Here is a 26,317-nt window from a genome sequence, read left to right as displayed (position 1 = left end):
GTATAAACATTTTGCACATTCTTTTTCAATTGACTTAGAACTTAAGTCCTAATGTAATGATCAAGATCACTAAAATTTTCACTTGAAATGTATTATAGGAAGGGTTTGAGTCTCAGTCCTAACTTTTTTAGGGAGTACCTAGGTAAGTATAGTGTGCATACAGATCATTTGAAATTTGAGACCTCTTAGCTTTTTCTTACAGGGACGAGAAAGTGCAACTTTTTAACACTTTCCATAACTTTCAGGTTGATTATCTCTCAAGAGGGGGACCATATAGGACATTTTCACAGATATATGTCCTCTTTGGTAGCATTCTGCTGTAAAAGTTTTGAGTTTGAGATTCCTCTGGTTAGAGACCTAGGGCTAGTAGAAATCTGAAGAAAAGCCCACTTTATTCATGAGCTTTGAGAAAACAACAGATGTAATATAAGCATAACAAATAATAAAAATGAACAGTATTTTACTGTAATCATGTTTTTGATTGTCAATAAAGTCTACATTTCTACTACATTTGATATTGGTAACAGTGAAGCATGGTCTATCATGTTGGTGCAGTCACAAACATGACATTAGGGCAGGAAAAATGTTCTCTGCATGTCTGGACCTGCAAGTGTGTGGACAAAGCTTTCCTTGTTGGTAGCAAGATGCTAGGAGCGTGAAGAGATTTTATCCATAAATGGAAATACAGTGTTCAATTGATTTGGTGTTTTACAAATTAACAGTGTTATAAACAGAGTTGTTGTTTCTCCTGTGATAAAACCAGTAAGTGACTAGAGCTCAGAAGAAAAGGAGTTACTGTGTTCAAGGTTAGGATCATACATTAGTCTGTAAGTACCCTGAAATAAAATATATATTAAAATATCCTCACCTTTTTTGGTAACAGTTGTTGTAATCCCTTGGAATATCACAAAAACAACTATTATAAAAGACTACAAGAAATTTGATAAAGAGTTATGCTCTAAAACTTGTTCCTGGTTGGTCATTGTGTCCCACTTGCCACAAAAAATGGTTTGTGATTGAAAAAGACAAATGTATGGAGCTGAATGAGGACTTTATATTGCCAGAAGGTTGACTCAGCTTGTGCTTCTCTTGGTATATCTCCTGCATCCAAGACTATTAAGATAAGTGCAGATAAAAGACAAAGTGCTTTGAGAGCCAAAATAAGAATGAGTTCTGAAACTTTGAAAAGATGACGAAGTAACTGAAATTCATGAACTGAAACTCAAGGACAGGTTCGATAAGCGTGAGAGAATTCTGGGTATAAGAAAATTTCACAGTTTTCAGGTGGTATCAAAGAGTACTATCGGGTGCTTCTTTACATCTGCATCGCAAAAGATTGAATAAAATGCAGTGATGCTCTGTTGCTTGTGTCTATGATGACCTAGTAGTTGTTAGGCTTGATCAGCAATTAAAACTGTGATATTTTTATTCATTTCTTCCACCCACCTGAACCAAGAACATCATTCAAGATATCTACTGAAGACAAAGCATGAGTTCCCATGAACAATGTTCTCAGAAAACTTGCAACTGCCGAGTTGACTACTGCCACTGGATGCTCCAGCATTTACTAGAGTCTGAGCGAGGAAATCTCATAGCTTCTAGTAAAACAAGTAGCTTGAACTTGTGGTGTGTCAATCATAAACATAATAACTTTAAGATATTGTTTGTTTGTATTATTTATTATGCTCATATTACATGTTAATTTCTCAAAATGTATTAATAAAGTAGGCTTTTCCGCAGATTTCTACTAGCCCTAGCTCTGTAACCAGTGGAATCTCAAACTTAAACTTTTATGGCAGAATGCTACCATAGATCACTCATATCAGGTTGGTATCTGGTCCCCTATCAAGAAATACCTGAAAGTGAGGGGAAATGTTAACAGAAATGTTAACAGATTGCACTCTCGCCACCATAAGTAAACATTTTTTGTCTAAAACCTGAAATTTTATGCATGCACACTATACTTATCTAGGTACCCCCTAAACAAAATGTAGGACTTAGACCCGATCCCTTCCCATTATAAATTGACCCTAAGGGGCCAATTTATCAAGCTCCGGACGGAAGGCTTACCGGAAACAGAAGTTAAAGACCGCTGCTTCATAACCTGCCTGCCTGCTCTGAGGTGGCGAACAGAAATCAACCTGATCAAATACTATACGGTTGATTGACACCCCATGCTAGCGGCCGATTGGCCACGAATCTGCAGGGCGCAGCATTGTACCAGCAGTTCTCAAGAACTGCTGGTGCAATGATAAATGCCGACAGAGTATGCTACAGTATATCGGATCATGTCCGCTCGCACTTAGATAAATTGACCCCTAAAAGTGGAGCTTTCAGCGATCTTGTTCATTACATTAGGGATTAATTTCTAAGTCTATGGAACAAGAATGTGCAAAATGTTTATATATGTACATGTACCTTGTAAAGTGCTCTAGATATAAGCATTTGTTCTAAGGAGCTAGGAGCATCCTGAGCTGATATATTGATATTTCTGTAAACATCTTTATAACCAAAGTATGTTGTGCGCCATGACACAAAGATGGTCGCCATGGTTAAACAAAGTAGAATTGAATTAAAAAACAGGTGGTCAACCCCCTAAAAATTAGGAGAATTAAAAATGGTCATGCAACCTATTTTGTACCACTTGAGATATACCATAAATGTTGTATTGTATGGGTCACGTTTTGTAAAAGGAAGAAAACAGCAGGATCATAACTGTACTTGAAGAGACATTGTAGTCTATTTTAATTGTTTGCATCTAAATTAAGATGTTTTAAAAAGATTGTTTGTTTTTTCAAACTCGCAGTGGTCTGTATTTCTTTACCAATAGAGAGCTGTGACAGTTGTTTTTATCAGCCAATGAGCATTAGATATAGTAAACTGATAATACTGCAGTATAACATTCAATTTAAATTGAAGCAGTTTTTGTGTTTAATATATGAGACAAAATAAATGGAGAAAGTGTTTTCACATTCTAAGTAGTTAATAAATTACCAACAGCAAATATAAACTAAAACTGATTACAGTCAAATGGTGCCAAGCCAAATCACAAATATTTAACACAGAATTGTACCATAGCAAGGTGATTTATTTTAGAATGATTCACAGTCATGCAAGACCCAAAGAATATATCACAACTGAACTATAGGAATGGACACCCATGTCTGTTTGTTACATGTCACATTGAGTAGCCCCTCCAGATCTTCAAAACAGCCTGAAGCAGCTAAAAATGCTTAAAGGGACATAATACTCATATGCTAAATCACTTGAAACTGATGCAGTATAATTGTAAAAAGCTGACAGGAAAATATCACCTGAGCATCGCTATGTAAAAAAGGAAAATATTTTACCTCACAATCTCCTCAGATCAGCAGAGTAAGTTCTGTGTAAAAAGTTATACTCAGCTGCTCCCAGCTGCAGGTAAAAATAAAAATAAAAATGAAGAAATGAACAGCAGCCAATCAGCATCAGCAGTGCTGAGTTCATGAACTCTTGCTGTGATCTCATGAGATTTGACTTAACTCTCATGAGATTTCATAGTAAGCTTCCTTTACCTGATTGGTGAAATAATATGAGAGTTCATGAGGCTCATCCTTTCAGCTGTCCCAGGACAGACACACTAAAATGCTGCTTAGAAATCCTTTACAATGGGAGGTGGCTACTGAGGAACTTTTGAGGTAAAATATCTTTCTTTTTTACATAGAGATGTTCAGGAGATATTTTCTAGTCAGCTTTTTACAGCTATGCTGCATCACTTTCAAGTGTTTAAACATTTGGGTATTATGGCCCTTTAAGGGACAGTAACGTCAAAATTAAACTTTCATGATTCAGAGCATTGAATTGTAAATAGTTTTCGTATTAACTTATATTATCTCATTTGTTCCTGGTATCCTTTGTGTAAAAGCATGCTCTGGATCAGCAATATACTACTGGGAACCAGCTGCTGATTAGTGGCTGCACATATATGCCCCTTGTATTGACTCACCTTATGTGTTCAGCTAGCTCCCAAGTAGTGCATTGATACTCCTTAAACAAATGCTAACAAGAGAATGACGCAAATTTGATAATAGAAGTAAATTGAAAAGTTGTTTAAAATGGTATGTTCTAGCTAAATCATGAAATGACATATTTGGGTTTTATGTCCCTTTAGGAGTTGATGTAGTCCTCAGCTTAGATGAACAAAGACTCCCTGGTGCCATAAAAGCTCTTCCACTGTGTTAATCAGGCTGTTCTGCAGCTAGATCTAGTTCATGGGACCATTCTATAAGGCTTTGGAGTGTTAGCTCTACAGTAGCACTGACCCTGGAAGCTGCACAAGCAATTCTGCAAACAGACTAGCAGATACACTGATAAGCAGCATAACAGCAGGTCCCTCTAGGCTTCAAACTGCACTGCTGTTCCAACTCCAGTGTTAACCCCAAAGAGACATCCCAGGTGTAATGCTGGATTTCTCTCCTCATCACAGATGAACTGTAAAGGCACAAAAGCTGACAAATCAACAGTTTTCCGCAGTTGCAAGCCAATTTAAAGATATCAAATATGCTCTGGGCAAAGAGGAACTTAGCACAAAAGGGCACATTGACATAAAGCTCTTCTCCTAGCTCGGCTTTCTCAGCTTGTAGACACTGTGGGCCAGATTACAAGTTGAGCGCAAAATATTGCTTCTGAAAAAGCGATATTTGAACTCAACTTATTAATACCAGGGCATGCAAATGTGTGCTGGTATTACAATTGAGGTGCAGTGCATTGTGCTCACTGATCTCTGTTTTTTTTTTCTAAGCACTAATTGCCACTGCGATTTTGTGGTAGCAATAACCAGCCACTGGTAATGGCTGGTTATTTATCACACACCTGCAAATTTGCCCATTTGTTGGGGCGTGCTAAATTAGCTCTCCACTTGTAATCTAGGCCTGTATTTTTTTAACAATTAGACCTATGTAGGAAAAAACGTTGTTTAAGTGTTCTCAAAGAGTGTAGATATCTGTGGTGTTCCATAATATTCCCCTTTGTTGATTTGTTATTGTAATGTTATTAAAAAATTGTTGAGTGGCAAAACAGCAGCATTGCGGGCAACGTAACTGCAGCATTTTTATTTTGCATCTTATCATAGTGCATATGCAGAAAACCATTATGTTTCCTTTACCGTCAGTGATGACTCCATCACATTGATAAGCCCTAGTTAAGCCTAATATAAGTCTATCCTAACCATGTGCCATATACATTTTGACATCGTTATTTCTGTAGGATGCACAATTATTTATCGCCTTAAATCCATTGGTTGATTAGACCTTAAAGTGATGGTAAATTCTAGCATTTTTGAAACACTAGGAATTACCAGTGCTAAAAATATAAAAAAAACTTCATGCTTAAAGCTCCTTTATTGTCCTGCCGTTTATGCGGAGCTGAACGCCTCTGGCCGAGAATATATTTTTATTGAGGTTTAGTTCACAGCACACAGACAATGCCTTTCAATAAGATCTATATACAAAAATTGTTTCACGTTATACATTCAAAAGTAATGTAACCAAAATATACAAAACATAGTTATATGGCGTTGTTTAAAATAAATCAGTAGACATCATGCTTGCTCGTGTAATTGTATGTCTTCTAAGTGGTATCTGAGGCCACTTTTAGACTTTGCTGTATTACGAAGGGTATGAAGCTACAGAAGACAGCTATGAACAATAGGGGACCACTTTTGGATCCCAACTGGTAAACCTCTATTTCAAATGTTATAGGATAAATTTAGCAGGTTTTTGCATTCTCGTAGTATGGGCTCTAACTGAGAAAAAAACTATAACGTCTATGTAGAGTGTTTAGAGGCCCTTATAAACTATGATACAACTTGTGATAGGTTAAGTAGTAGGTAATGTAAAAATATGTAAACAAGCTGCTGACAACAGGAATGTGCACATTTGAAAACTGATATAAAACCACTCAAATTTAGAGTTTAGTAGAATTGTATGGGACTAATCACAGCAACATAATATCTGGAAGGCTGTAGGAGGATATAGATTATATCTTAGATGTGGGTAGGAGTAAAGGGAGCAGAAGGGCTATTATATATAGGATCATATCCCTGGAGAGGGAAATAAGGAGGGATCTTGGAGCCACTTTTCATAAGCAGAATTATAAACAATAAGAGTAGTTCTGCTCCAGTATTTACTATACCCTTTGCTTTAGTTACAGAGATAGGTTGTAGACCATATGCATACTCAAGAAACAAACATACAGTATAAGGATACATGAATTCCTTATATAAAGTCATGATGCAAGCCCCCTTAATAAGAAAACAGAAGAGAACATCCAGGAGGAACAGAGATGTTTGTCATAGAAAAACAAATAGGACATTTAAACAAGAAAGCGGAATTTCGAAGTGAAGACTCCTAGTTATCTGTTCAAAATATCCCGGGCTTATCCCTATTGCATTCACATTAACATGTGGTGTTTTGAGTGCTAAAATTTTAGGTTGTGGGCAGTACACCCATACATAGATGTATATGGCGGATCTCTTCTTAAGGTCTTAACAGGATACATACCATCTCCTTTAATTTAATGTGGGTGCACCGCCTAGGCTGCTGGCAGCATGCCATAATGATCAAATAAAATAAACAGAAGGAGAAAGGGTAATAAATGATCTGCGAACACTCCCTAACTTAAATATATTAATCCGCATTGGCTTTTTAGCGTACCTTATCCAGTAGGGCTACTGTAAAGGTTTCGACTTAGTAAATGTAACTACCCCATCTACAAATTGAACTGAATGTATATACTCATATTAACAACACAAACAAAATAAATTGAAAGTACCATATTGATTTTGTGGTAGGCAACCTCGTATAAGCAATTAATCGTATTTAGTTTAGGTGCATACAACCATATGCTGAGAGTGTCACGGCTTGTTAATGCTAATGAGTACATTTAGGGGACATTGATTTGTCAATAGAGTTTATAGAGGACTCATCCGATAGGGACTCCAAATCAGTCTGTTTTCTGCAAGTACCTCACCCAATGCTAGCTCTCTTATGTAGATTTCCATCTAAGGGGCTTGCAAACGAGCACAGAGATCTTAATAAGTCCCAACTTTGAGTGTAAAGTTCTCTTTTAAGACCAGATTGTGACATCCGAGGTAGCACTTTCCTGGGCCTGCCTTCTCTATCAAGGAGTCGGACCTCCTTTGGCAGTAGATCCCCATTACTCAGCTTATTAGAGCCCTTTTGTTCCTCCGTGTCCATCAATGGCTGTATGTGCGGCTCTGTACTGGAGAGATGCGAAGCTAAGGGGCACAGATGCGGAGTTAACTTAAAGCTGTTAATCTGCACATAGGCCCTCATATTCACAGAAGTCTTCCGGTCTTGATCGTCACGTGGGGAGATCTGTGGCATATTTCGCGGAGCTGAGGGAGGTATGCCCACTGATAATGCTGTTATCCCAGAACTCTGGCCTAGCGGGAGATTATATTTTTCTGGTTGATGTCGGTCCGCTAATGAGAGGACGATTCGTAAGCTATCTTGCAGGTCATGAAAGTGTTGGGTGATTATTGACTGGACCCTTCGCTCCCAGATGTCTATTGCCTCCATTATAGCTGATTGATGATGTTCCATGCAGGAGAGTATTGAGTGTCTACGGCAAGACTCTTTTATCAATGAGACCTCTTAGCAAATAGCGTGCTAGCCATCCAACATTTCCAATTGGCTAGCACATCTATTGGTTAAAATGTGGAAACGTCACCTCATAGAAAAAATAGCAATTTGCAGTGGGCGTCCAGAGGCACTCAGCTCTGCATAAACTGCAGCAAAATAAAGGAACTTTCAGATTGAAGTTTTTTTATGCTTCATGATTTTAGCACTGGTAAATCCTAGCGTTTCAAAAATGCTAGGATTTACCATAACTTTAATAGTTCAATAACCTCAACACAAGTCATTATCTTCTTATGCTCCAAATAAACAAATTTAGCTTCAAATGTTAATTTAAATGTAATGTCTATCTTACACCCAGCCTCCAATTGACAAAACGTAAAGGGACGTGAAACCCAATAATTTTATTTCATGATTCAGATAGAGCATGTAATTTTAAACAACTTTACAATTTACTTCTATTATTTAAGTTGCTTTGTTATCTTGGTATATTTTGTTGAAAAGAATGCATAGGTAGGCTCAGGAGCCGCAATGCACTACCGGCAGCTAGCTGCTGATTGGTAGCTGCACATATATACCTCTTGTCATTGGTTCACCCAATAGGGTCGATTTATTAAGCAGCGGATGCTGCATCGACAACCCATCATTTCTGGTCCGCCTTTTAGGTGGCAAACTGAAATCATCCCGATCCGATCCGACCGCGAGTGAGCAGGGGGCGGTGTTGCACAAGTATTTTACCAGAAATGCTTGTGCAATGTAAAATGCCAACAGTGTATGCTGTCGGAATTTATCGAGGTCGAGCGGACATGATTCGCTACAGCAGATCATGTCCGCTCGACCCTTGGTCAATCTACCCCAACGTGTCCTGCTGGCTTCCTGTAAAGCAATGGTGCTCCTTCAACAAAAGGATACCAAATGAATAAAGATAAAGTAAATTTGCTAATTGAAGTAAATTGGAAAGTTGTTTAAAATTGTATGCTCTATCTGAATTATGAAAGAAAAATGCTGAGTTTCATATCCCTTTAAAGTTGCAGTTTCATTCTGTGCTGCTACAGAAACACCCTTTCAAATGGACTGGACTATTTCCTACCCAACCACATTGAGAAGTTGATTTCTGCTGCTTCCTTTTGTTTACATAGCGTTTCTATACTTAAATCAGCAGTATAGGTAGCAGTGCCATCAGGAAAAAAACTGCTATTTCTAATAGAAAAATAAAGATAAATTAGTTATTTGTCAACAATAGAATACACTCCACCAGGTAAAATTGGTAATTGGGAACAGATTAAAGGGGACAATATTTTACAATGCAATGTAGCTTTAAATGGATATTTGGTTCAGCCCATCTTCACCTGTACAGACGTATTTTGTGTATTACTGTTAATATCACTGTGAATGCAAGTCCCCACTGAATTGCATACAATTGTATTTAAACTTTTATGCCAGATAATTTATACAAAATTAACTACATATTTTACATTTTGTGTACATATTCTAATTTTTGCAGCTTAAAACTTTTGCTGATGACTCTATGCCAGATCTGCACCAATGTGGAAGTGGAGGTGAGAAGTAACAAAATATTGAGGTTAGAATCAACTTACCAGCTGGGTATCCAATTGCTCATGAGCTGTTTATATGCTTCCAGTTTCTGCCAGTTTACATCCCATCTGAGGAGGAGAAGAAAGATGCCTTACTTTATGCAAACAAGGTTCGACTAGTCATGGCACGGTAAGTCTACGCTTACTAACATTTTCTAAAAAAACTCCCAATGATAATCATGGAGCATAAGGAGCTACTTATTGGTGGCTATACATCGGCTCAAGCTTGCACATGGTGCACATGCACCAACCAGTGGCTGCATATGCTGCAAGATCAACATAGGGTGCGTGCAGAAGATATCAGTCATAAGAAAAGGCAGTGGTATTATAAAGATTTTTTATATTTGTAATAATGTGCAGGTTGTGCAGGGCTTGCCAAGGGTGATGTTGGTGCAGTGTTGGGGTTTTATGGGAGGAGGCAGGTGGCATGTTTGCCATGACGGGACATTGTGCGTGGGGCAGTGGGCAGACTTACCAACCTGTGACAATCCTGCAAGATCCAGTACCATTGGGATGTGTGTTGTATGCTGGGGTGTACTATACATTTTGGACACAATACACATTTCTATATCTTTAATTTTTACCAAAAATAAAAATATTAGGAACGGCTGCCTCTAATACAGAGTTCTTAGATTTAAAAAGTAGTACAAGAAGTTTGTTTCAGCTGAGCATATCAAGGAGCAGTGGTAATACAGAGGCATGCAATATAGACTTGTGCAAATTTAGGGCAGTTGACAACAATGGGTAACTCATACAGGGTAGAATGGTTTGTTGTAGGAACCTGACACATTTTACTGGATATCATATGTTCTAAATACTACATGGTTTCTTGTGTTCCCTCAGAGCTCTGGGGCTGCCGGTCACAGATCACACTTATGAGGACTGCAGGCTCATGCTGACAGCTGGGGAGCTGACATTACCCATGGAGGCTGGACTTGTGGAGTTTACTAAAGTCAGCAAAAAGCTCAAGTAAGAAAGATTTTAACAGTTCACACAATATCCAGGGAAATTATTGGTCAGTCCAGATGTGCATAAAAAGTCAAAATTAGATTAGAAAATGGAAGTAAATTAAAAAAAACATTTTTTTTAATCTACTACTCATTTGAAGTCAGACTAAGGACCTGCATGTGAAGGAGAGACACTTGCATTATAATAAAATGCTTAAAATAAAAATATTTTTCCTGATTTCTCTCCATGCTGGTAAGTAGTTTTTTTTATTATTACATTGTCTTTTTACCCTAAGTGCTATTACATTTTCTTTTTACTTTATCTGGTCAATTTATCATATGTTGTGCGGATATGATTCACTGTAGCAAATCATGTCTACACAATATCACTAAATGCAGACAGCATACGCTGTCAGCATTTAACATTGCACAAGCATTTCTTGTGAAATGCTTGTGCAATGATGCCCCCTGAACAATCGCGGCCAATCAGCGGCTAGCAGGGGGTGTCAATCATCCCAATTGGATCAGATCTGGATGATTGCAGTCTGCCACCTTTTAGGTGACGGACAAGTTTAAGGAGCAGCAGTCTTACGACCGCTGCTTCTTAACTTAAGTTTCTGGCGAGCCGTAAATTTTGCGCGGATAAAGCAGAATCCACTACTTATTAAGTGTTATTACATTGCCATTTTATCTTAAGTGTTATTACATTGTAGTTTTATCCTAAGTGTTACTACATTGCATTTACTGAGGACTCATAGTAGATACTCTGCTTCACCCATCAAGTCTGCCATTTTTCTTTCATTCTAAACCCTCTTAATTAATAACCCTACATATAAACCATTATAGCCATGTAATGCCTAATATTTTACATTTTTGTGACACGTCAAGTGTCTTTTTTTCTATTTTTTTAAAAAAGGGGAAAACAAAAATATTGTGAAAATATATGGATCATATTTTAATCGTTTAGAAAAAAATGTTCCGTTAGCTCACTATGCAAATCCGCCGGTGCTCATCCTCGAGGCTACAAAAATCCCAGATAATAGTACTTTTTTTTGTTTTTATAAAGTCATGCTATATATTAGGAATACAAATATATTAAGAATTTAAAATAAATTTCTATTTTTTTTTATTTCCCTTTTACATTTTTCTAAACAAAAGGGGTATTCAGAGAATTATTTTAGAAGATTTTATCAAATTGTGGCAAACACTCTCATAAAGGTTCACCAGCCCTGCTCTAGGTTATCTCTGACATGTTTGAATTTACCGGCTTTGCGGTTACTATATATGTGATTTTTACAGCGCTTTACAAGATTTAAAAAACTACTTTGTTAACAGAAGTCATATATTTCTGTACCTTTATTTTAATGCATTTTGCAATTAGAACAAAACATTTTGGCCTAGATTACGAGTGTAGTTACACAAGCACGATATTTGTGCTCCACTCAGTAATACCAGCGCTCGTAAATGGCTGCTGGTATTACAAGTGCGGTACAATGCGAACACGACCTTGTGTACGCATTGCCCGGAAGCCAAGCACTAACGAGAGCGCGCTTCCATAGGCTTCAATAGGTGCCTCAATTTCATGCTGCTAGACACAGCAAACCACCTAGCACAGCGCAGGGGGAAGATCACACAGCGTTGGGCAGCAATTAATAAATACTTATTTATATGAATATATACATATATTTTCTTCCTAATGGGAAAGAGTCCACAGCCGCATTTATTACTTGTGGGAAATAAGAACCTGGCCACCAGGAGGAGGCAAAGACACACCAGCCAAAGGCTTAAATACTCCTCCAACTTCCCCTATCCCCCAGTCATTCTTTGCCTTTCGTCCCAGGAGGTTGGCAGAGAAGTGTCAGAAGTTTTTATTTTAGATTGATTATTGTACTTTATTTATTTTTCAATATGTCTCTTATGGAGGGTACTACCCTTCGACATGGGACAGGAGTTTTAAGTAGTCCTGTCAGTCTCTCCTGGAGGGCCTGGGCGAAAGTTAGAGTCCGGAGATGCGGTGGGAGCTTTCCCTGCGACACCATCCCGACTCGTATTAACAGCTCCTTCAGCACTTGGCGTTGCTGAATTTCGTTTCGCTACCTGCTATTTTCTCTCAAGTCCATGATGGAGGCGATGCTACTATTCATCACACTTGAAGGGCCGTGTTCCTGTTCCACGGCATAGATTCCGGTAAGATCGTTTCATTTTATTACTTTGACTGTAGGGGGATTTATTGTGACAGCTAAGTATGAGTTTCAGTGAGGCACCTTCTGTACCGATCTGGGAATCTAGGGCTAATTTCCTCCTTTGGGGGGATTTGTGAATGGGGAGGGGTCTTTAATCATGTTTCTTATGTGATTCAACCAGCTTTGTGTAGTGGGTAGGGCTCTGTGGCCGAGACATCTAGCGTTAATCTATGTTGAGCATAGTGGCTTGTTTTATGGGCTTGCAGACGCAAGGCCTGGAATTACACCTACAGGTGTAAATCTATTCTTGTTTTCAGACTTACTTAACTTTCTATGTGGGCTTAGTTGCCGCATTTTGGTGGTGCACTTTTTGGATTACGCGGGGCACCTGGTGACCGGGCGTCGTTACGCTTGGGTGGTTTCTCTTCCGCATTCCTGACCGCGTGGCGACGACGGAAAAGTCTGCTCCGCTGAGGTCTGGTCATAGGAGGTGGTGAGTGCCCCAGCCATTGTGGGTGTCAGGTGCCCGTAGTTTTTCCAATATAGTGCTAAATTGATAGTCTTAGCCATGGAGGATTCTAATGCCGGGACTATCATAATTTCAGATTCGGAGTCGTCCTCGGACGAGGACCGTACTTTGGCCACGTTGTGCCTGCGTAGTATGCCAAGTCCCTGGGGTTTGGGGGACCTTGGGCCTGCTGAGCCATTGGCCTCTGGGGCCTCTGTTCCTTATGTGGTGCCTTCCCAAATGCACCCTTCTTCTACTCTTGCGGGTGATGCTGATGTTGATGTCTCCTCCGCGTAGGGTGGATTGTTTCCCCAGGAGATGGCAGGATATTTGCATTTTAATATATTGATGGCGCTTGTTCGCCTGCAGCACCCAGAGGTTTCCTCGCAGTTGTGTTCCTGCCCGCCTATCCCGGGTGTTCAGACCGAGGGTGGCTCTATAATATTTCCACCGGGGGTGATTGTTCCCCCATGTTCTTTTCGTTATAAGATTGTGCGGCTGCATGTCCTACTACGTCGCCTTTTTGACCTATTGGGGGATCCTTTCCTTTATCGGACAGGGACTTCTTATTTCTCATATGGTTTTCCTAACTAGAATAATGGGGATGATGTAATCTCCTGTCGATCTGTTGCGATCTTTCCCAGATTTTTTCTGAAGGTTCTGGTCTTCGTTTGGTGGGTCCTGCGGAGACCTAGTTCCTTCTGGGCGGATACCTACGGGTGCCCTTATTTCTTTATCCGGATTTCTTTCCTTTAATTATCTTTCCTACGGGAATTCCTGGGATGGATTGATGAGTTACTTCCATGGAAGTTGTTCCCGGATTGTGTTCCAGAGTTTTTTTCTGTGTGCCTTGTTATTTGGTTAGTGACGCACGTTGTGCCTGGCTGGTCCGGCGGGACTTGTTTGTTCACTTGTTGTTTGTTTGTTTGCTTTGTTTTTATAAACTACACTATACAGTTAATTCGATTCAGGTTGTCGGGAGCATTTGGGCTGGCCCGGGTCAGTCTGCTTGGTGACTGGGTTGGTGGTTTTTCCGCCGTGTCACTTTGCTTCCCCTTTGCGAGGGGTAACTCCTTCTCCGCTGTGTGCGATTACGGATTTGGAGCTGCCCTGGGTGGTTCCTCTGGAATCTCCTAGGTCCGTTCTCTTTGACTGGTTTTTGTTCCCGGGTTTTCTGTGGCCCTGTTGTTTCCCTTCTTGTCTAGAACATGGATCTACCCATGTTGTGGCTTTTCTCCTGGTCTTTCTCTGCATTCTGCAGACTTTCCACACGGCATGTGGTTTTGGTAGGTTGTTTTGCCTTGTTAGCCTTGTTGGGAGGGGGTTGAGAGGTTGTCTCTTGAAGGTTTTGCGCCCTTCTTTTGGGCTCTGGATGGTAGGCCTGCCTTGGTTCTTCTTTTGTGTCTTAGACACATGCTCCCAGTCTCATGTTTTCTCTATGGGAGTGGTTGGTCACGTTGCTCCTCATTTGTTGAGGATAGTGCTGTCTTGTGGACTTGTTTTTTGGGGTTCTTGTCCTATGTTGTCTGGGAGGGTTCCCCGTGTTTCTGGTCACAATTTTTCTACAGTGTGGCTTGTTGCTACCTCCCTCCTTTTTTGCAGTGGGAGTGGGATTCCGTTCCCTGAACAACTTAGTCTCCTGCACGTGTGCAATCTTATTGGGCTTCCTGCTCCTTCCTTGCCTTTTAGGCTTCTTGGGGTCCCGGATGAGGTGTTCTCTGAACCATCTGTGGGGATTGGATCCTGTTGTGGTCTAGTGCCTGTCTGCGCAGTCTTGGTGCGCAAGGTTGAGAGTTTTGTCTCTTTCCTGGTGGGTGCTACATCCCCTCTTCTCGCACCACTGCCTAGGTCATCTTTTTTGAATATTTTCTGGCTGCAGAATTTTTCTTTTGTTTACAGGGCGCTCTCAGTCTCTTGTGGTCTGGAGCATTGGACTTAGTCTTCAGCTGGTTAGCTGGGGTAGGGGATTTTCCCCTTTTTAGCCTCATCTTCTGTGGTTGACGCTTGCCACATCTGTTTAGCTGGCTTTGTGTCTGCTGGGTCTTGGGATTCTTCTGTTTTCTCTTGCGGTCCTTCACTTGTTTCTTCTGTGATGCTCCTTTTATTCGGGCATATGTCTAGGCTTTTTGAGCCTATCGAGCGGATCTTGGTGGTCTTCTGTGAGACCTGGTTTTGTTTCTTCTGTCCTAAATTGTTCTTTCCCTCTGGGAATTGTTAGTCGGGGCCCCCTAGTTGCTCTAAGGTGATGTGGCTGGGTTGTTTGCCCCTGAGAGATGGGATGTGTGTTAGGTTGGTGCCTTCGTTGGACTGCCTCTTACCCTCCCGTCTTGCAATTCAGTGTACTCTTTGGCTTGGGTATAGATTTCCCACAAGTAATAAATGCGGCTGGGGACTCTTTCCCATTAGGAAGAAAAACATAAATTATGCTTACCTGATAATTTCATTTTCTTCCGTGGAAAAGAGTCCACAACCCCCCTGCCCTTTTTGAGGTGTTGTTTTTCATCTTCTGGCACCCTTTCACCTTGATATTTCTTCCACTGTTCCTTGTTCCTCGGCAGAATGACTGGGGGATAGGGGAAGTGGGAGGAGTATTTAAGCCTTTGGCTGGTGTGTCTTTGCCTCCTCCTGGTGGCCAGGTTCTTATTTCCCAAAAGTAATGAATGTGGCTGTGCACTCTTTCCCACTGAAGAAAATGAAATTATTAGGTAAGCATAATTTATGTTATTTATGTGTTTATATGTGTATATACACATATTAACACATAAATAAATATGTATATAAGCATATACATATATATTTATAGTGAAAACACAGTCCCCCATTGACCTCTATGTAAAGGCACTTTAGGTGCCGTTTTTTGTTGGTTTTTTTTCAAACCCCACATCCCCTCACTTTAAACCTTTATAACTGTTTTGTGCAGTTTTTTTTTTAAACTATAGATGCTCATATTTTAAATTAATGTTACTCTACAGTTCTCTTTATTTTGGGGGCAATTGGGGCAACTTGGGTCATTGAGTCTGACCTCTGGTTAATGATTTCTAGCACTGTATAAAAGTGAGCTCATGGTAGCATTAACCAGACACTGTGATTGCTGGTTATTTAACATTTGCTGGTAAATAGATGAATTTGCCTCTTTACCGGTGAACGTTAAAGGGATAGGAAAGTGAAAATTAAACTTGCCTGAGTCATATAGAGCATGTAATTTTAAGACACTTTTAAATTCACTTCTATTTTCAAATGTGCTTCGTTCTGGTATATCTTGTTGAAAATGAATACGCACATATCTTACACTAGTGAGAGCAAGCTGATTGGTGCCTGCACACATTTGTCTCTTGTGATTGGCTAAGATGTGTTCAGCTTCCTGCCAGTTGTGCAATGCTGTTCCTTCAGCAAAAGATAACAAGAGAATAAAACAAATTTGATAAAAGAACTTAATTAGAACGTTGTTAAAAATTGTATGTTCTATCCAAATCATGCAAGAAAATGTTGGGGTTTCCTGTCCCTTTGAGATAATGTCTCACTTGTAATCTAGCCCTTTGACTTTACATGGGGAATTCACAACACAGACAGTAAACTATAAATGCGCCTGTTTGGAAGCAATACTCTGAACATTTAGGGCTAGATTACGAGTGGCATGCTAACTTGCGCGCATGCGATAAATGGGTTTAGCGTGCGTATTATGAGTTGAAAGTAAATGTGTTTGCTTGAGCACAATTGAATTTAACGCATGTCGGGTTAGCGAGACTTCAGAACTCTGGTTAACTGTGACAAAAAAGTTGGACAAAATACATAAAAAATACTTTTAACAGTATTAGTAACACTCATAATAACACCGTCTGATAAAAATGATTACAAAATAATATTGTAATAAAAGGTTATAAGCGCTGAAAGATATGAAGTTAGAAACAAAAAGGCCTGCAAAGTGCTTTAACATAAAGATACATACACATGTCTAAATATGTATATGTGTGTGTGTACATATGTATTTGTGACGAAACCAATCTCGCCACTGTACATTGGAGGGCCTGTTATGGAACATTCTTTGGGCTGGAGGTACATGGGCTTAAGGATACCCAGAGACTGCATGAAAATATGGAATTTTATATGCTGGACACCCCATGTACTTTCATAACTCTGTCTTATGTCTATGTCACCCTGTATCCATAAATACAGGATGGGTACAGGGTGTAAGTGCACCTTTTGGGAGCAATTGTGACTCTATAAGCCAAGTGGGCATAAAAGACTTTATAGCTAATAAGAACTGTTCCTATATTCTGTAATAAGATGTATTCTATGTATGTTTCAGATCTGATTGTGTCTCAGGAGTCTGTCTGGGTAAACTGATTGTGTCCTTGTGTGATTATGTTAACTAGACTGCCCAACATCAGATTGTCTGAGTAAACGTTCTTCCCTAGTTAATTAACTTAATATGTTAATCTGTTTTACCTGTGAATAGACAATTGTTAGAGGTTTGATGCATTGTTCATATGTTTGCTTTACTGTTAAACCAATGCCCTCTGTAACCTGAAGCCAGGGTGTATAAATCTGTGTGCTGCCTTCAAATAAAGTAGTTATTCTTTTTTAAACCTGAAATGTGGAGCTTGGTCTCATGTTTGCAGGGAAACTGGCTGGGTTGTGAATTGCTGATTCCCTATGCAGGACATTGTTCATCTGGTATTAACCCTTGGTACACTGTTGGTACCGTAACATTGGTGGCAGCGACGGAATGAACCTTATCGCCCAGAAGAGCAACTACACAAGCCAGTAACCTCAGGAAGAGGGGGATTATTACAATACTGACTAAGATGGAAAAGAGAAAAGTACATTTTGCAGCTTTTAAAAACTTCCTGGAAACAGAAGGAGAGATTGATGGGTACCTTGCGGATTTTGAGAGGCAATGTGCACTACACAAGGTACCCGCAGAGGACTGGGTCACGATATTATCTGGAAAATTATCCGGCCGGGCCAGAGAGGCTTTTCGGGCCATTCCAGATGAGGAAGTCAGGGATTATAATACTGTAAAAGAGGCTCTGCTCTCCAGGTATGCGGTTACACCGGAGGCATACAGGAGGCGGTTCAGAGACACTGTTAAATTAGCTGGAGATTCCTACCTTGAGTGGGCATGTAAGGTGCACCGCACAGCAGCTCACTGGATAGCGGGGTGCCAAGCCATATCTGGGGAAGAGGTGCTGCAGCTATTCCTGTTGGAACATTGCTTTGACAAATTACCCGCAGGAGTTCGAGAGTGGGTTCGGGACCGTAAACCCTCCACCCTGCAGGAAGCGGCTTGCTTGGCAGATGAGTATACGGATGCCCGCAAACTGGACACTGCTACCACTAAGCCCCCTGCTAGAGTGGAGTACAGACCCCCAGTCACCCCAGCAGCTGCCAGTTACCAAACCCCGGCGCACCACTATACCACACGGCCTCCGGCCACAAACTACCCTCAGAGAGCCCTGCGGTGCTACTCACAACCTATTCGGTGCTTTAGATGTAAGCAACTAGGGCACAAAAGACCAGAGTGTCCCCTAAACGCAGCGAACCAAGCGCAGTCCTGGAGAAGACCCGCCGGCGGAATCCCACGTAATCCTCAGCCTGCGGCCCGCTACGTAGAGGCGCAAGAATGCTGGAGCATCCTACATGAGGCAGACCTTGTGCAAGCTGCCCACCGGAATAACCGGCAACTGGTTAAAGTGAATGGGAAGAAGGTCAGTGGTCTACGGGATACTGGTGCTACCATGACCTTGCTTCAAAAGAACTTGGTGTCTGAGAAACAGTACACTGGAGACACTGTGGCTGTGAGGGTAGCAGGGGGCGATGTGTTCAGCCTACCTGTTGCCAGGGTACATTTGGATTGGGGAGTGGGCGCTAGACCTGTGAATGTGGGGGTCAAGAAGGACTTACCTGCTGATGTTCTTCTTGGAAATGACTTGGCCCCCCTTGTTTCTGCCTACGCTCCTATGGGTCCCGCTGATGTTAACTCTGTGACTACCCGTGCCCAGATCCGTGCAGCAGAGACTGACCCACCTGCTGCTAAGCCCCAGGACGCTGAGCTCAGTAAATCTCTATCCGCTATTGATATGTGGAGGTCCCGTTACAATGCGCTGATGAAGGAGAAGAGGAGCGCAGAGGAAAAAGCACGTTTAGAACAGGAATCTCTGCTAGACAAGCTGCACCGACAGACTGCAGAAAACACCAGCTTGAGAGTGGAACATGAAACATTAAAGAAAAACTTAGTGACACTGGAGGAGAAGCTGACGCTGGCTCATAGTGAGGTGCTGCAACTCAAGGGCACCCTATGTCAGTATGAAGGGATTGTGGATACCTATAAAGAGCAGGTACAGAAAACTCGTAAAGAAGCTGATGTGATTTTGAAGGACTGTTTGGTCCTGGTCTGGGCACTGAGGAATTTGAACCCTTGTTTGTATGGACAGGAATTCTCTCTCATAACGGGAATACAGATGGATTGTCCCAGCAAACTGACATGCCTACCAGGCGCTCTGGTGGTATATGGCACAGTACATACCCTGGACAGCCGAGCATGACAAACCAGAGGGAGAGGAGTTTGATGGTCCTGTCCCCCAGCAACACGGCTGTTTAGCCAAAGGGGAGACGATTGGTCTCCCCCTCCAGCAGCACAGCTATGTATCCAAAGGGGAGACAGTCGGTCTCCCCCTCCAGCAACCAGGCTCCCACCAGGCTACTTCCATGGTAGTGCTGGCACCCGGGCAGAGTACAGCTGGTCTCTGCCCACCTCGCAATCCACCAATTCAGCGTACCAGTCCCCCACACAGCTGTGGTGAGGCACCTGGACATGGACAAGTTTTCCCCGTACTCAGGTGTAGTAACCATTTATTGTGGGTGGGCTGTACTACTAATTGTGTTTTATGGGTGGGTTGCTGGACTAACCAGGGCACTGACCGGCAGGAGGTCAGATACCCTGTTAGTCTGTTTGGAAAAGGGGAGAGATGTGACGAAACCAATCTCGCCACTGTACATTGGAGGGCCTGTTATGGAACATTCTTTGGGCTGGAGGTACATGGGCTTAAGGATACCCAGAGACTGCATGAAAATATGGAATTTTATATGCTGGACACCCCATGTACTTTCATAACTCTGTCTTATGTCTATGTCACCCTGTATCCATAAATACAGGATGGGTACAGGGTGTAAGTGCACCTTTTGGGAGCAATTGTGACTCTATAAGCCAAGTGGGCATAAAAGACTTTATAGCTAATAAGAACTGTTCCTATATTCTGTAATAAGATGTATTCTATGTATGTTTCAGATCTGATTGTGTCTCAGGAGTCTGTCTGGGTAAACTGATTGTGTCCTTGTGTGATTATGTTAACTAGACTGCCCAACATCAGATTGTCTGAGTAAACGTTCTTCCCTAGTTAATTAACTTAATATGTTAATCTGTTTTACCTGTGAATAGACAATTGTTAGAGGTTTGATGCATTGTTCATATGTTTGCTTTACTGTTAAACCAATGCCCTCTGTAACCTGAAGCCAGGGTGTATAAATCTGTGTGCTGCCTTCAAATAAAGTAGTTATTCTTTTTTAAACCTGAAATGTGGAGCTTGGTCTCATGTTTGCAGGGAAACTGGCTGGGTTGTGAATTGCTGATTCCCTATGCAGGACATTGTTCATCTGGTATTAACCCTTGGTACACTGTTGGTACCGTAACAGTATTTATATATATATATATATATATATATATATGTGTGTGTGTACATATGTATTTATATATATATATATATATATATGTGTGTGTGTACATATGTATTTATATATATATATATATATATATATATATATGTGTGTGTACATATGTATTTATATATATATATATATATATGTGTGTACATATGTATTTACAGACATACACACACACACACACATATATATATATATATATATATATATATATATATATATATATATATATATATATATATAAATATAAATACATGCATTGGAGACCTTTGCAGTCAAGTACCTAAAAGCATATTTATACAATGTTCATATTTCATAAATTGTTATACTGTGTATGTACTATACATATTTCACATTCCAATGTTCTTCACATGTTCTAAGTATATTTAAATAGATATTCCTATAAATATCTGTGAATATATATAAATATATATAGGTATATAAATATATTTTTAAGTATAAATAGAACATATTCTGCTATATGAAAATTGAAACAACTCATCCTATCCCTGGCTTTACGGGTCGTTTCCCCTATGTACACCAGGGAACAGGGACACTTTATCAAATAAATGACATGAGTTGTTTCGCAAGTATAGTACACATTGATTTTATATTGTTTCCCATTATGTGGGTGGTGGAAAAACTTCCCTCTTATAATTGAGCTGCAACTCATGCAATTCAAACATGGGTATGAACCAGTGTTGTTTGTACTCATGTATGTTGTTTTGTACTATGGCTAGGTCCCACATCAGATCTCACTAGATGGCCACGTACGTTTTTTACTCTTCTCTTCTTCTTTTTAGAAGAGTAAAATACTTACGTGACCATCTAGTGAGATCTGATGTGGGACCTATCCATAGTTCAAAACAAACATAAATGAGTACAAAAACACTGGTTCATACCCATGTTTTTACACCACCCACATAATGGGAAACAATATAAAATCAGTGGGTACTATACTTGCGAAACAACTCATGTCATTTATATGATTAAGTGTCCCTGTTTGCTGGTGTACATAGGGGAAATGACCCACAAAGCTAGGGATAGGATGAGCCAACAACGCTCAAATATACGCTGTGGGAACACAGAAGCGCCAGTGTCTAGCCATTTTATTGGGGAGGTGCAACACTGTAAGCCAAATGAGATGGCAGATTATAGACCATATAAGTGCACCTAGAAATGGTTCTGATAGGGAAAAAACATTAAAGCAAAGAGAAACATGGTGAATACACAAATTTGAGACAATGGTCCCTAAAGGTCTAAACAGGGATTATGACTTGTCAGTCTTTTTGTAGGCCAATATGATGTGTATATTATATATAATTATTTATGAATAGAATAGCTCATAGTATTACGCAATATTAATTTGTATTTATTACTTCATTTCAATCCAAAAAACTTATATATTTTCTTTGTTTTTTAAATAAAATATTGTTAACCACCACTAGGTGGAGTATGAGATTTATGGAATTTCAAATCTGAAAGCCAGTCTATACAAAAGACGTTTGCAGAATGTGTACAATCCTAATGCAGGGAGGAAATTTTTTATTAGTGCGGGTTTCAGGTGAATCTATCTATCTATATATCTATCTATCTATCTATCTATCTATCTATCTATACCTAGCTATCCTTAAAGTCATTATACAGAGCCACAATTCTTACTTTTGGTTACTACTGAGTTATTTTTGGGGGTCCCTCTGTTGAGTAGGTCCGCTACTGCTGTAACTTTATTTACTTAGTTCCCCAAACTATTTTATTTAAAGGCAACTTCTCATATGAGCATCCAATTTTAATGATTGGGGTTAGGGATGGGCGAATATTTTTATATTGGAATTCGAATGTTAGAACAAATGTTATTGTAGAAATTCAATTTACATAATAGAATGTTGATAAGAAGGAATATTCTTAAAAAATCTATTAGCGAATGTTATTTACAGTTTTTGAATGCCACATTCGAATTCGAATATTACATTTATAAAACACAATTGTAGACTAGAAATACTATTTCGAATTTGAATCTTAGATTTGAATTCAAATGTGACATTCGAATATTACATTTCGAAATTGAATGAATACATAGCTAAACATTCTATTAGTCGAACAAATATTTTCGAATTTTAGTGAAAAATTGGAAAACGAATGTTAGAATGTTATATAGACATTCGAAATTCGAACGAACGAATTTATTAAAATTGGTTTAAAATTTTGAATTTTTAGAAACATTCGCCCATCCCTAATGGGGGTGCAGTGCAAGAGTTAAAGGGACATTGTACTCAAATTGATTCTAATGTGCATATGATAGAGTAGCAGTTACGCATGTTAATTATATTTTTGTTTGCATGAAAAAGGTTAAATGGATATGACACCCAATTTTTTCTCTTTCTCAATTCAGATAGATCATACAATTTTAAACAACTTTCCAGTTTACTTCTATTATCTCATTTGCGTGATTCTCTTGGTATCCTTTGTTAAAGGAGCAGTAATGCATTACTAGGAGCTAGTGGACTAGAAATACTATTTCAAATTCGAATATCACATTCGAATGTAGCCAACGGTTTAGACATTAATGGCTATGTATTGAGTTATTTTTAAGGGACAGCAAATTTACACTGTTATACAGGCTGTACACTCACTACTTTACATTGTAGCAAAGTGTCATTTCTTCAGTGTTGTCACATGAAAAGATATAATAAAATATTTACAAAAATGTGAGGGGTGTACTCACTTTTGTGAGATACTGTAGGTATACTTTTTAACAAAGGATACAAAGATAACAAAACAAATTAGTTAATAGAAATAAATTGGAAAGTGATTTAAAGCATGCTGTATCTTATTCATGAAAGAAAAAAATGGGTTTCATTTCCCTTTACGTAAAACCTATTTTAGTTTAAGGTAAAATTCACAAGACGTTTATCACCCAGTGGTTTATAGGGTTGGTTTATACATCACAGGAACATTTATTTTTCACACTACCAGTACAGTGTTATGCATCTAATGAGATGTGCTGTAACTTACTTTTTAATCTAGCCGTGCCCTTCTAATACCCTGCGCTCCTGCTGCCCACTTCAACACTTATATTTTTTGTGTATTAACGGTTTGACCTGCTTTCCAATCAGCGCTATAGCTACAAAAAAGTACCGTATGGCTAGAGCGCTGAATGGAGAACAGTTCACACCATTAGCTCACAAAAAAAATATGAATTTTGTAGTGGGCGGCCGCAGTGCACGGTATTAGAAGGACACTTGTTACAGCGCATCTTCATAGGCAAAATATAAAAAAAAGTCCCTGTAAAATATCACTTTACCATTAATCTAATGTGTCCCTTGTTGAATACTGTTTCATTTTAGTTTGAAGTGGGACAATGTCCGAAAGCAGCTGGAGGTTTTTGCGTCTATCGCTGGATCAGCTAAAGGTGGCAGAATCGGAATTGAAGAATTTGCCAAGCACTTGCAGCTGCCAATGTCGGATATCCTCCGGGAGCTGTTTGCTTTGTTTGACAGAGTATGTATATATTGCAGAGCCAAAATTATTCTCTGTTAATGCCATTATTTTCCACTAGAGGGCATCACTGACTGTTGATTCAATTAATGAAATCAAGAGCCAAGATATTAGAGACAGGTTTGTAGGGCAGAAGGATAAACTCATTAGTTACCAAATAGAGCTACAATGTAATGCATTATACAGTATGCTTCATCCATTCTGTTAGTTTCAGTGGGGTGAAACTAACAATTATAACATTCATTTGAAAAGAATATAATCATTGGAATAAATAATTTTTAATTTATCAAATTGTTTGCTAGATTGTTAGTTTTATTTTAACCATCTAAATGATTAGGTGGTATAGGATTTTCAGCTGGTAGCAACTGCACGGTCTACTGTTTCCTGCTTAGCCAGGATAAAGATTGTTGCATGAATTCCAACCAATCCGAATTCACAAAGTGACAGCTCAGCTGATTTTTTTCACATTTTGTTTTTCAGCCATAAGAAAAACTGACAAAGTAGAAAACAATATAACAGGAAAAAACACCTGTAAGTTATTTTAACACTAGCAACGTTGTAACCGCCAATAGATTAAACACATTGTTTGGGAGCTGCAGAGTACTGCTAGTACAGAGCGGAAACTGATGCTGACCGAGTTAGCAGTAGTAGTCGTACAAAGCAGACGGGGGACTGCCTTTGCCTTTTCGCTCAGGACCAGCAGGTCTCTTTGGCTTCAAAGTGATACTTTAACTGTGTGTTTAATCTCTTTGCGGGAGTTAAACATGTAGGGCTAGATGTAACAAGTGGTACTCTAATGTTAGCACATGCAATTAAAATATTGCACCTTCATTAACTTGCGCGAGTATTAAAGGCTGAAAGAAAACACAACCTTCAAGTATGGCAAGTGATGCAGGGAGTTTGGCCATTGAAAAACAATCGCAGCAAACAAGGTGCTAATCTGTCCTTAATACGTTCATACTTGGCTGATATGTTAATCTATTGCAAGGTGTGCCCCCTTAACTGATCGTGGCAGCTAATAAAGAAATAGGTGTTATGGCCCATCTCAATGTTACTGAATTTATCAGCCTTGGGAATATAAAAGGCTAATTGTCCCCCTACCAGGACTACAACCTAGTGGCTTATGACACAGCTGAAACCTATTTTAAAGCACATTTCACTTTACAGATTTAAGCATTTATGAAGTTAGTTCAGTCTGTTAGAGAATTTTAAGTAAGCATAAGGGCTGAAATGCTCAGCTGATGTATTTTCACATTGGCAGCACAGAACTAAGGGTTAGATTACAAGTGGCACGCCATTGTTAGCGTGGGCACAATATTGCGTTAATTTGTGCTTATATTACAAGTTGAAAGTAAACGCAACCACACAAGCGCAAGCTTGTTTGAATGGAAAGGGCTGTTATATATATATATGTACTGTGTATATATATATATATATACTGTATATATATATATATATATATATATATATATACACTCACACATACATATACATGTCTACATGTGTATATGTATGTATGTATATATATATATATATATATATATATATACACACACATACATATGTGCATATATATATATATATATATATATATATATATATACTGTATATATACATATGTATTAATGTGTATATATGTACAGTCATGTGAAAAAGAAAATACACCCTCTTTGAATTCTATGGTTTTACGCTTCAGGAGATAATAAAAATAGTCTGGTCCTTAGCAGGTCTTAAAATTAGGTAAATACAACCTCAAATCAACAACACGTGACATATTACACTGTGTCATGATTATTTTAACAAAAAATAAAGCCAAATGAAGAAGCCATGTGTGAAAACCCCTTACTGCTTCCATAGGAATTAAGAGGCTAAGTAGCAGCCAGGTGCTGATAATCAAATGTCTTGATTAATTAATCATCCACAAGTGTGACCACCTCTATAAAAGCCAAAGTTTTGCTGGAGCATTCAGGTTTGTGTTAACACAATGTGAAGGAGGAAAGACATCAGCAATGATCTTAGAGAAGCAATTATTGTTGCCCATTAATCTGGGAAGGTTTATAAGGCCATTTCCAAACAATTTAAAGTCCATCATTCTACAGTGAGAAAGATTATTCACAAGTGAAAATCATTCAAGACAGTTGACAATCTTCCCAGGAGTAGACATCTTAGCAAATTCATTCCAAGTTCAGACCGTGCAATGCTCAGAGAAATTGCAAAAAAAAAAACAAGA

The 26,317-nt window shown here is 39.3% G+C and overlaps 1 protein-coding gene across 2 annotated transcripts in view; it reads left to right on the top strand.

Annotated features, from left to right (window-relative positions):
* The window catches only part of LPCAT2 (lysophosphatidylcholine acyltransferase 2), a 272,374-nt gene that overhangs the window by 192,235 nt on the left and 53,822 nt on the right, over nucleotides 1-26,317 (top strand). For both annotated transcript variants that reach the window (XM_053699568.1, XM_053699567.1), the window contains exons 9-12: nucleotides 9,142-9,196; nucleotides 9,280-9,362; nucleotides 10,076-10,201; nucleotides 23,937-24,090. In XM_053699568.1, coding sequence (XP_053555543.1) covers nucleotides 9,142-9,196; nucleotides 9,280-9,362; nucleotides 10,076-10,201; nucleotides 23,937-24,090 — 418 coding nt within the window. The remainder of the gene's footprint in view (nucleotides 1-9,141; nucleotides 9,197-9,279; nucleotides 9,363-10,075; nucleotides 10,202-23,936; nucleotides 24,091-26,317) is intronic.

This window comes from Bombina bombina, chromosome 1, assembly GCF_027579735.1.
Source record: "Bombina bombina isolate aBomBom1 chromosome 1, aBomBom1.pri, whole genome shotgun sequence".
Lineage (NCBI taxonomy): Eukaryota > Metazoa > Chordata > Amphibia > Anura > Bombinatoridae > Bombina > Bombina bombina.
This window is presented reverse-complemented; position numbering and strand designations above follow the sequence as displayed.